The 12,584-nt window shown below is 49.7% G+C and overlaps 1 protein-coding gene across 1 annotated transcript; it reads right to left on the bottom strand.

Annotated features, from left to right (window-relative positions):
- Positions 1 to 4,806: 4,806 nt before the first annotated feature.
- Positions 4,807 to 12,152, bottom strand: RPN1 (ribophorin I). Its single transcript, XM_009084578.1, has 9 exons — positions 12,037 to 12,152; positions 10,024 to 10,330; positions 9,338 to 9,547; positions 8,231 to 8,423; positions 7,804 to 7,903; positions 7,408 to 7,546; positions 7,104 to 7,223; positions 6,385 to 6,630; positions 4,807 to 5,405 (listed from the first exon to the last, which is right to left on the bottom strand). The coding sequence occupies exons 1-9, from the start codon at positions 12,150 to 12,152 to the stop codon at positions 5,223 to 5,225; spliced, it is 1,614 nt and encodes a 537-aa protein (XP_009082826.1). The 3' UTR covers positions 4,807 to 5,222.
- Positions 12,153 to 12,584: the final 432 nt, after the last annotated feature.

A 12,584-nucleotide genomic window follows, 5' to 3' on the forward strand; every position in this document is an offset into this window, starting at 1 on the left:
ACCATGGGCACTTTCTCCCATCCCTCCAGGCACAGTCACCCACCGGGACATGGTCCTCCTCCCAGTGCTGCTGCATAGTGGGACACAGTCCACCCCTGGGACATGGCCCACTCTGCGCTGGAGGGGGAATGGGTGCTGTGAGAGAGGGTGTGAGATGCTCCTCAACCCTCAGTAACAGCCTGGGGTGATCCCAAACCAGCCAGATGCCCCCCAGAGCCATTGGTCCACAGCCATCAGATGGTGCTGAACAGCTGCCAGGCTGGGTAGACTGGGAGCCAGGCAGCACTGCTGGGGATGGAAGGAGGAAAATGGTGGAAGAGCATGTGGGAAGTCTGTCTGTCCATCTCTGGAGCCACGCAGGGGGTGGCTGCCAGGTCTGCCATGGGGCTGGAGTACCCAAGGTGGTTTGCCCCACTGCAGGTATGATCTATGGACAGATGTAGGGAGCTGTTTCACCTGAGACCTTGCCAAAAACCTCTGTGCTGGTGCGGGTGTGCACAGGTATGTCCCCCCTGAGGCTGTAACACAGGTAGCATTAGAGCACTCAGCATGTGCTCTGGCTCTGCATTCTGGTGAAGTGGCAAGGGCAGGTCAGCTGGAAGAGATGTTACTAAACCAGGAGTGCTTTTGGATGTGCTCCCTCCAGGTGTACAGAGACATCACACCCCCAGAGCCAACCACAGACCTGCAGAATTTACTCCAAGACTGGTGATTTTATTTTGCTGGAAGAAAAATAAAAGAAATAAGGTAGTTGGAACCTGTGGAGCAGATGGGAAGTGTCAGCATGGGGAGGGGAGACATGGTCAATGGCACAGAAATAGTACCAGGCTATCCCCACCCACGGAGGATGGATGGCTAGAGCTGGAGGGAGTGGGTGGGAGCTACCATGCACCTCATATAAAACCCAATTTTCTTTCCAGCCCTAGATTTCAAGCATCCACTGGAGCATGGGTTGAGCCTCCTAGGCTGGTCTTCAGCTTCCCTTGGAGGACTGTAGGTGAGAAGACAAAGAGGGAAATGTTGTTCTCTGGCTGCCGGGAACCCCCAGGAGAAGCTTTGAGTGTGGGTAGCACCTTGGTGAGAAGGGGAGATGCAGGGAGGGAGGGGAAAGCAGAAGGGAGGCAGTGGGGAGCAGTGTGTGAGGCAGGTGGCTGTGCTGAGCTGGGGACCTGAAATCATGGCTGCTCGCTTTTGCCAGCAAATCTTGCATTTGTGTGGTTTCCTTTTCCTTCTTCTACGTGTGCTTTTTTTTCCCTTCTCTCTTAGTTTTGTTCCTTTTGCTATGAAGGCAAATTTCATCCCTTCCAAGTGTTTGGTTCCAAACTCTGCACAGGAATAAAACTAATCACAAACTCTCAGCAGGGCTCAGCTTTAATTACCTGTGAGATGCTAATCTGTTGGAGGGTCTCAAGTGCTCCTATATTTGAGCCTTTCTTTTCCTTCTGCTGCACTGCAATTCCCCTGGCAGATGCCTCCCAACTCCTCAGTCTCCCCAGGCTATTTTTCCTGAACAAGATCCCAAGTGAACTTTCTAGCCCAGAAAAGCTTCTGTGAAGAGCAGCAAAGACAAACACAGTCGTTTGGCACCTCCCAGCCCTCTCTTGAAAGCCTGGCTATCTTTGGAGGCAGCAGGAGGATGCAGGTGGTCATATCCATCAGCTTGGGATTCCCCCTGTCCACAGGTCTCAGCTTAGATGGCCACGAGCGTGGCTGAGAGGAGCCCTCGTGCCTGGATTCCCTGGTGGCAGTGCCTACATCCCTGCCCAATGTCAGCTCTGATGCTTTGGGAACCTGCTGGCTCTGATTCCTCATGCTTGGTGAGCTGCCAAGCATGGAAGCAATAAGGGATAGCCTTGTGAAGCAGCAGCTAGAGTTCAGGGAGATCCTGAAGCCAGCCAAAAATGGTGCCAGCAAGGCCAACCCTGGCCAGGGACCTGCTAGACTGACCCTGGTGGCAGAAACCAGCATGCTGACCACCGGCTAGAGGATTCAGTGCCTGCAGGAATGAAGAAAGCACAGCCTGAGCCACGTGGATGAGGGACTGAGCTCCCTGATGGTTCTGCTGATGAGACTCATTCAGGCTTCTCTGCAGGAGCTTCTTCCTAGGAACTCTGTCCTGCGCAGATACCTTGGGACATACATCTGACAAGGGACAGATGGCATGGCATGGCATCTGAGCAGGGAGATCATTTGAAAACCTCCTTGGATCCATTTACAGTTTGTAAAACCCAACCATGAGAAAGATTATGAAGTCAGATCCCCTCAAGCCCTCAGAGCTGAGGGGGAAGACAGCAGATGGACAGCTGACTGCCTTCCTCACCATTTTCCCCTGTCCCATGGATCGGAGGCTGCTCCCTTTAAATTTGGCAAAGACAAACAGCTACAGCCCTAATTGATCCAGCTGCTGTTGCTCTGCCTCTTCCCTGGCTCCTGCAAACCCTGAGCTCCTGGTAGGTGCTGTGATTTTTCCTTCTTTTCTCATTTATTCTCAGGAGTAAATTTGCAGGAATCCAGAAGCTGCACAGGTTTCTAGGTCACTCTGCTGCTGTGTGTGTTGAACTGTTCCCTGATGCACATGCTGCTGTGGGCTGTTGTCACAGGCTACTGATGCCCAGCTGTTCCCTTCACAGGGGCTCTGCAGGAAGGCTGTGTGCTTTGGAGTGCCTCCTCACCATGGCTCCCCAAAGGTTCTAGGGGTTGGTGGCACAGAGGAGGAGGTAAAAAAGTTGGGGACTGCTCTGAAGGATGAAACTTCTCCTGGGGAATATCACAGCATGTGTGTCTCCATCCCACTTCATAACTCAGTTGAGAAGTCTGTAGGAGCCACAGCCTGACTCCACAAGGGTCTCTCACCCAGCCCAAGAACCTGCACTAAGCCCCACAGCAGGAACATCCCTGGGCCACTCACCCAAATTGCACATGAGATGGCCCTAAAAGAGCAGCACTGGGAGCAGAATGGGCTCAGGGTGCAGTGTGGGAGGCTGTGGCCCTTGGGGAGGGCAGCAGAAGTAAGCTGTGCAGAGAGGAGCAAAACATCACTCTGCAGTGAGTGTTTTATTCTTGGCCTTCAGAATTGGGGCAGCTCTCCTTGGAGACCTTTTTAGCTGGGGCTGCCTATGTTCATCTGCCTATTTATAGCTGCTGTCTCCATAGATGTAGCTGCCATTAACAAGCAGGATCTGAAGCTGCCCAGCAGCTGTGAGGGCTGTGTGCCGGTCAACCAGATCCCATTGGGATAGGGAAGGAAAGACATAGAGACACACAATCAACCCCACAGGGCTTTGTAATGGGCACCACAAGCTCCACTGTACACTCAGGGGTCTGGGCTGCCCTGCAGCCAGGCACAAGTGGGATGTAGGGAAGGGCAGGCCACACTGCCTTTCCTCTGCCAGGTTGAATGGAAAGCTAAGGGTGATTTTGGGATCACCAGTTTGATCCCTCTTCTCCTGTCCTGGACCTGCCTGCTCTGCCTGGGTGCAACAAGCAGCCCCTGTCTGTCTCTGGATGCCCCTGAGTACTGTGTGTTGTTTTGGCCCAATGGGTTAGCAATGATTGATTTGATTTTAGCTGTTGGTCATCCACACCCTGGTCAGGCAGGACTCTGGTTTCAGGGCTCCAAACAGCACCAGTGCAGGGAGATGATCTAGGCTCACCCACCCTGCTGCAGAAGGTTTGTGGGCTTGGGACTGAGCTGGCACCTGGTAATAATGTAGTGAGCACCTGAGCTCAGGCCTGTTGCAAATCACTCCTGACTATGGTCTTGGGCAGAGAGCTTTCCTACCACCTGTCCTCTGTACAAAGGGAAAAGCATGCCAGGAGCGGATAAGGACAGCTGTTACCCAAGAGTGGCCAGCAAGGGACAAAGTCAGTGTCTCTGTGACAGAGACCTGGGCTACACAGGCCTGGCAAAGGGCTGCAAAGTGTCCAGATGCTAGTGCATGTCCAGGCACAGTGCTTGCAGGCAGCACTAAGCCATGGCAAGTATGTTTGCCCCAAGCCTCACACAGTGCCAGTGCAGGTATTGTGGCACACCTCCAGTCCCCAGCACAGCCACACTTGCCACCAGCATCCTCACAAGCTACTGCTCTGCGGTGCAGCCATGTGCTTGCCCAGTTTGTAGGCAGCCTCCAGCCCTTCTGCAGTGTGCTTCCTGCAGGTGGCTGTGGGTGCCCAGTGGAGAAGGCTGCATACAGCCACAGGCAGCTGCCTCCATCTACAGCTCAGGGCAGGCAGAGGGACACAGTCCCTTCTGCCTTTCTCTGGCTCTTTCTGTATGAGGATGTTTAACCACTTTGGTAAACAACTAAGACAGACAACAGCAGTAGGGAAATCCCATACTGCTGTCCCTGCAGCCAGTTCTGGAGTGTTGGGTGGCACACTGAGGCAGAGGCGCACTGGAAAAAAATGCCTTACGAGACTGACATTAGTAGCGAATTGCATGCACCCCCCAAGGTATCCAGGTGTGAGTAAGGGCCTACTTGGGCAGCACAAGGGATGCAGGGACTGTTGTCACATGCAGCACACAGGGAGAGGATGGCAGGACGGGTTATGTTGTGTGTTTTTCTACCCACAAGGGTGTAGGTGCATGCACATCCCTAGGGTACAGGGGCTTGGCTTTCTCCTGTCTGGGTCAGGGCCTTGTGGGGTGGCAGAGCTCTGACCTCAAGGCACATAGCTGACAGAGGCAGGAGTGGTTAGGGCTGAACTCTGCTCCCTGGGGGAACTACACTGCCTGGCTGTGCTGCCACCCAGCCCCCTCTGGCTCTCCCCAGCCCCGCCCAGCACATACAGGCAAGGCAGTGGTGGTTTTATTTCAAAGTAGAACAAAGATATCTTTTATTCTTTCCAGAGATGCAACATTCAGGTTTGCCATGAGCATGTCTGTGCTCAGACTGGCTGTCTGTGTGCGTTTACTCAGAGCACATCTATACAGAGAAAACCAAAAGCAGGTGACTGTTTTATAACCTGTCTGAGTCTTACCTCTGGTAAAGAAATACTACCCAGCCAGACAGCAAGATGTCGTGGTCCCTTGCACAGCACATGCTGCTGACCAGACAGGCTCTATAGAAAAATCTAAACCCAAAATGTACTTTCAGACATTCCACAACAACTTTTCCCCTAATTTTTCTGGGAAGGAGTTTTGGCTCAAAGTGTATCCATTCCCAGGCTTCTCACCTCCCTTCATACCTCTCTCCCCTCCACATGGTCAGTAAACCAGAGAGTTACAGTGCATCAAGGATGTTGTCTATTTTGGTGACCAGGTCCTGGCGCTTGCTGGAATGCATCTTCTCGTTCTCGATGTATGTGTCCTTCTTGAGCTTGCCTGCCACCAGCCGCTCGGCCTCCACCGACGACTTCAGCACAAGCTCCTTGACTTGGCCATCAAGCTTCTGAATCTCACTTACCTTAGAGGGCGAGAAACAAAGGTAGTATTAGAGGAGACCAAAAAAAATCCACACATTGAAGGTGGAATAGCAGATATGGTAAAGGATGGAGCAAGATTAAGTCAGTGCTAAGAGAAACTCCAATCCCTGAATATTGCCTCCTGAGCCATCACCTCTCCATGGTATTCATGAGGAATACCCATTCATGAGGAATATCTTATGGACAGGTAACTAAGCAGTGCAGATAAAGGGGGTCTGAGGACGCAGGAGCCATACTGGCAGAAGACTGTTAAAAAGAGTGAAAGCTGAGTCCACATAGTTAATGTCCATGGTGTGTGAGTGGCAGGTCTGCAATGACAGAGCTACTCTTTGAGTTACTGACAGATTAACCAAGGTGGCTGTCAGCTGAATGCATCTTAGAGACTGAAGTGTCCCTCACTTGGGGTTAAGCGGCTGTTCCAGGTAAGTGTTGAAATACACTGGAGGAAGGAAAGGACAGTGGGGGTGTGTGCACTATGCTATGGCTTTCAACATGGTACAGCAAAATACACCCCGAAGAGCATCATGTTACCAAAATCCTGTCAGCACCAAATTCACATGTGCAAGAAAATAAGAGATGAGGGAGAAGATTTTGGTTTGACTGGTGTCAGTAGTAAAGTCAGAACTGATACTGTGTTGATAGTTTCCATTTTTGCCTAAGTGTCACTGCCATGAGCTCAATGAGAAGCATCAGGGCTGTGTTACAAATGCATTAATCCATACTCATGCAGCTGGTTGAAGGGCTGCTTAAGAAACAGCACAAGCAGCTGTTTACCAGCAACACTTACAGGGCTGCATAACCAACACCCTTGCAAAAATAACACTTTTCACACTCCCTGGCAGGGATCAAGCCATTTTCAGGTGGAAAAAAATCACAACTGGCTGCAGAAAGTAAACCTCAAATTAATACTTGACAGAGCCAAGAGTAGGAGAGCTTATAAAATGAATCTGAATTTCTTACTTTATCACATAAGTCAGAGCCTTCTGTCTTCAGTTTAGACTGCAGAGAGGCTATTTCACTGGTCAGGGCCTTGTGCTCCAGTTCCAAAGACTTTTTGCCACTGTTCAGGGTGGAGATGTCCCGTGACTGCTTGTATTTATTCACTGCTTCATCAAAGTGACGGTACAGCCCAAGCCTCTTGTTCACCAGAGTAAGCACCTGCTCTGTGATGCAGGCAACCTTCATCCTAGCTTCAGCAGCTGGATCCTGCAAGAGGACAGGAGGGAAGATCAAAGCACACATATCTTAGACCTGCATCAAGCCATGCCTGCAATCTGCCCCAGAACTGTTACAGAGACTGTTCCATTTGCAATTAAGTCACCTGACATTAATTAAGTGAATGGTACAAGTGCTGATTAGGGCAGCACCTTTCAGCACTCAGCCCAGCCCAACAAACTACTTAAAAAACACTAAAAACACTGCAGAAGGGAAATTGCAGACATCCCTGCTTCTCAGGGGGATTCCTTTTCATCCAGAAGGCAAGACTCTAGCCTTAGGACACTAGTTAACACCCTGCAGGAGTATCACTACACAGGTTACATAAAAACAGGGCCCCATTTAAGCATTCAATAAAACAACTGACTGACAGGAACATGCAGTGAGAACTACTGGTGTTAACAATCTCCACCCATCAGCTGAGGAAGTCACTAATGTTCCCACATGGGAACATTCATACACACCTTAGTGATGGAGAAATCCAGCCTCACGTAGACAATCACAGTGAAGAACAAGATGTAAAAAGCTCCAACAACCAACAGAGGCTCCTGCAGCATCAGGATTTTGTTGAAGGTGTAGTGAACCTAGAAGGGAAGTTCCAAACACTAAGCAGTGACCCATGTTACTACAGGAGGTAACCTCTCTCCTCAAGCAGCAGCAGAACTGGCCATGCAGCCCAGCAAGTGTTTATTTCTGGAAGCTAATATGGGTGTTTTGACTGTGCTGCTGAAGTCAGAGGAGGCACAGCTACTCAGAGGCCACACTCACCACGATGTCCTGGATGTGCTGCTCCACCAGGTTGTTCTTGTGTGCGACAATAACAGGACGTCCAAAGGTGTCCAGATATGTGTAGTGAAGCTCATCTGAAGCACGATTGATTTCATAGGGGCTGTCCACATGGATATTCCTGTGGATAAAACCAGACAGTCCCATATGACTCTACAGTGTTTGAGGTGATGTAACCTAGGACTTGTCTGGCCAACCGTGGCCTCTAGCACAAGGCCAATTATATAGCTCTAAAAGGAAGCAAAGCTGTCTTCAAAGGTTTCTCCACATGCACAGTCATGGTTTTGACTCACTGTCCTCAGGCCATTAGGGCAGGCTGGAGAATTGCCACCACCACAGCACTGTCCACAGTAACAAACCAGAAGTAATGACACTTACTTGGCACCTTCCGGCAAGACAATCTTGACAGTCAGAGAGTCTGTGACTTGCTCATCAAACACGTGGTCAACAAACCTCATCTTCAGGGCATACTGATCACCTAAGAGTGCAGACCAGAGAATGATTATAGTTCCTCAGAGAACAAGGGACAGCCCTGAAGCTCAGCTCCCACCAGAGGCAGGAGCAGAATTTGGATGCATAATGGTGCAGCAGGGGGCACTAGCTCACTCAGGTTATATTCTAACCAGATGTCTACAAAAACCTGAAGGAAGCACAAAAAGGAAGGTGGATTTGCATATTCTAGAAATAATAGCTAGCAACTGTTGTTGCTAAGGTGCAGCATACCACAGCCCTCAGTTCTTTACTGTACAGCAACCACCTTTAAACATGGAGAAGGTTTCTTATTCCCTTCCCCTGTGCCACCCACCGAGATTGTAGAGATATTCATAGCTTGGCAGGTTATAGCCGATGATGTAATGGGTTTTCCAGCCCCCAAAAAGTGGGAATCGCGGACGGATCTCCATCTCCACAGAGTCATCCAGGACCAGGAGGTGGCTGGTGGAGATGTTCCCAATTTCATCTCTGTAATAGACATCCTGAGCAGCAGCTGGAAGGATGGTCTGTATGGAGACAAGCAACAGTCAGTGCATCAGATAGTAGTTATTTCCAGGGAAATTGGCAAAACCAATAATGGCTGTTAAGCACTGAGAAACTGCTCCCACGTGAGACATGACAAAATGGCCATTCAGTTGCACTGAGTGGTAAAACTGTGCTGTTATAAGCCATCAGACACAGAAGCAGCTGCCAGCACTAAAATCAGCTGGCCTCCAAATGAGTGTGCTTTCTCCAGCACAGTTTCAAATACTCCAGACAGAAGAGATCTCATCATGTTCACCAGGACAGCAACTCCCATTTGACTCCAGCCCACTGTCCTGCTCACTGGGCTGGCTGGCTTTACAGTCAGCAAAATGAGATTTCCATTTGGCTGCACCACCTTAGAGAATTATAACAATCAACCCTGGAGGCCTCAAGTAGTGAGAAAGGTTTTGGTACAGATGAAAACACATAATACTTTTCACATCTGGCTAGCAGAGGCACAGCTTTAATTCTTGTTGAATGCTTTGTGAGCAAGGAATGAATAGGTAGAGTTTCCAATTAATACTGTTCAATATGATGAGGGTACGACAGAGAAGGCAACTCTGAAAATAAGCAGAGCTCTCAGTACAAGGGTAAGGGTTTAGAGGGTCCCTGAGATTGAAGGGGTATGAGTGTGGAGAACACTGCATACCCTGGTATATGCAGCCTGTTTGGCCAACGGATGCAATAAAGTGCATAACCTCTTAATGCTGCCTCCAAAAGCTATTCTTATCATGAGTCTTCTCTGAAAATAGATCAGAGCTTTAATACCCCCTCATTCTTGGGCTATGGTTACCAAAGAAAAGGCAGAGGACAACCGTATTTTTATTTTCTTTGGGGATGTAAGAAAGGAGGAAGCCACAGTAAAAAAGAATATATAAATGTGCAAAATGTCAACCTTAAAAGACTTGACAGAAGAGATCCCACTGTCTGGCTGTCTCTGGTAGTCATATCTGGAGAAAGGCCCTTTCAGCACTGCTCCTGTGTGCTTTAAATCAACTGTCTCCTCAACCGCAATGTTGCCCCAGTGAGACACCTCGATGACTCGTGTCATGCTGGTGATGGTCAGGAATGGGCTGTTATTTTCATAGTGCACCTTCAGAGTGTCCTAATGAAGGAAAAAAAAGATAAACTATTACACCTGCAGTAAGGAGCAAACTGTCCTCACAATTATCCACTCTGTGTCTCACAGAGAAACCTCCTTGACAGATGCTGCACAGGAAGGTTGGAGCCACCCAGCTCAGTTCACACTCGGTACCTGGGGGTACTCGTAGATTATAACCTGCATGTCTGGCTGTGTCATAATGGTGTGGGGGCTACAGATGCAGTCTTCCCCACTGCAAATACACCCCTGCCAGAACCATGCAGAAACCAGCTTGGTTTGCTCTGTGGACACCAAGCAGCAGTCAGTAATCCTTTGTGTACCAGGAGCACATGTTCCTGGCCCGCATGTGGTCTAACTCAGGTTTGACCTGCAATTCCTACATAAAAGGCTCTGCTTCCCACTCTCCACCTTCTGAGACACAGGTGCCATGTTTGCAAGATGCTCTCTGCAGAACCACACCACTCTGCACAGCCATTTACCTGGCTGTATGGAGGAATGTCCTTGAAGGGGCCGTACTCGATCATGTCCTCGGTGCGGGAAGGGTTGCCCAGCTTGGTGTAACTCTCCACGTTCCTAGAGGCCAGTTTGACCCGGGTGGTTTGGGTTTTGGTGAAGTATGGTGAGTAGAAATAGTGATTTCCTTCAAAGACCACAAACTGCTTCTCACTTTGGGTAATGTGGGTGGGGTAGGGCTGCAGGACGTGTGTGAAAACCATTTCAACAGAGACACGTACTTTGGCTCCTGGTGCCAAAGGAGATGGCAGCTTCACAGAGAAGAATTTTCCACTGGAATGGAGAACAACAGGTAAGTCATGTGAGATCTCCCCTGAGAGAGCATTCAGATCCATCCCCTGTAACAGCCCCTGTGGTTGGGAGCTCATGTATCATATACATCATGTGTGATTTGGGCTGTGTTTTACTTGCTCCTCCAAGACAAACAGATGTCCTGTCCAGCAGATGAGCTCACTCTGCACTGGGGAGGCAGCAAATGGGGAACTGTGTCCAAGCACAGTTACACTCTTTGCTTCACAACAACACCTGGCTCCTGCTTTGGAAGGGGAATGAATGGTGATACCCTCCCCTCCCTAGCCCTGCATTTACAAATCATGCTTCAGCAAGGGTTTTCCATTGCTCTCCAGATAGACAGGAATGATCTGAATCAAAGGAAGCACATGCACATGTCCAGAAGATAAATCATAAACATCTTAAGCACCTGTTCCCACAAAGTCTGCTCATTCTCAGGTTTCTGCCCACAGGATCTGAAATGAAGGAATGGCCAGAAAAAGAGCAAAGGTTTGGGCTAAGGTTCTACAGAACAGATCAACACTTCACCAAATCTGTAAGGAAGTACCAGATGGACCAAGGTGATGAGAGAATTGACTGGACTTCAAGTCATGCCTGGTGGCCCAAGAGCAGGATCACTTGATATATCCAGGTATGTCAGAAAACACTGTCTACCATGGCAACTTAACACCACACCTCCTGTGCAGCTGAAACCCAGCTGCACCATGACTTTGAGACACTTTACAGACACCCTTTACCTCTCAGCCCTCATGGTTCAGTCCTGCAGCATCTAACCAACATTTCAAGCTTGGCAGCACAGAGCCTCATGCCAACAGCAGCATCCTCTGTCCCTGCAGCAGGCACCAGCCCATGCTGAGCCATGGTACTCAGAGCACTGTGGTGCTCCCCACAGAGCAGACTAGGAGCTGCACTCTGGGCACACAGCCACAGAACACTTAAACTCTCTGTAATCACCACTGCCAACTGCCTGAGATCTCAAAAGGGAGCAACGGGTAAGAGCATGACCATAGCTATAATGCTTCTCTCACCTGATGTCCCTTAATAAAGGGCCAGGGCATTACTCAAGCACTGAGTACTGGAGGCTAAGCACAGCTGAGCCCCCATGAAGGCAGATGAGCTGCATTTAAGAGAGGTTCTCTCACTAGCAGCTGTGCATGGCTGTGGGAAGCAGGAATCTGCTGCTTGTGCTGAGCTCAGTGCAGAGATTTAAAACCACATAAGCTATCAGGAAAGAGCAGGGAGAGGAATGACTTCCACTGAGGCCTCCTGGGCTGCAGGAACCGGGTGTGGCTGTTGTGTGCACAGTGCTCTCTACCTCTGCAACACCCCAGGATGTAGCCTAAGTACAACGTGGACCTTTTTCAGGAAGAAAAACTTCCAGAATCAATAGGTATGTGGAACTGAGGCAGTACTTCTGCTTCACCATAAGCACAACTGTAAAACCCCAAAGCTTCCACTGAGGCCTCCTGGGCTGCAGGAACCGGGTGTGGCTGTTGTGTGCACAGTGCTCTCTACCTCTGCAACACCCCAGGATGTAGCCTAAGTACAACGTGGACCTTTTTCAGGAAGAAAAACTTCCAGAATCAATAGGTATGTGGAACTGAGGCAGTACTTCTGCTTCACCATAAGCACAACTGTAAAACCCCAAAGCACAATTCTAGGCATGGACCTTAGAGGGTCATACTCACCTTTTGCCCTTAACTTTAGTCTCTCTCACTTCCAAGGTGTTCTCCTCCTCTTCCTCACCCTTCACCTGCTCCAAGACAACAGACTTATCAGTGCTGCTGTTGAAAAGACTTCGCATGCCCAGGGCAAACTCCATACAATCCTCATCCACGTTTTAGGGGGGATGCCCCCAAAAAGTACAAGCTTGTAGATAACCGACTTATTAAGCAAATTTTTAAAAAGCCCTTTTATGATGTTGTTCATGAGCACAAACTGCAAGACAGTCAGTGTGCAAGAATGAATACTGATGGGTTTTGGTGTCTCATATCCTAAGCAAGTCACAGTAACTTGGGCAAAGGAGAATCTTGGTCAAATCCTTTTGAGATTCCCCTTGTGACTAGGGAGCGAGCAGGGCACAGGGGTCTGGAGGTGACCAGTGCCAATGCTTCTGGGATGAGGAGAGCCCTGCTCCACGCCCATCCGCCCCGTGGGTAAGCGCTGACGCGTCCCGGCGCTGTCTGGGGGTGCTGGCGGCGACCCTCGCCCAGTCGGAACAGCGACAATCGCCTCC

The sequence above is a fragment of the Acanthisitta chloris genome, unplaced genomic scaffold (genome assembly GCF_000695815.1).
Source record: "Acanthisitta chloris isolate BGI_N310 unplaced genomic scaffold, ASM69581v1 scaffold33681, whole genome shotgun sequence".
Classification (NCBI taxonomy): domain Eukaryota; kingdom Metazoa; phylum Chordata; class Aves; order Passeriformes; family Acanthisittidae; genus Acanthisitta; species Acanthisitta chloris.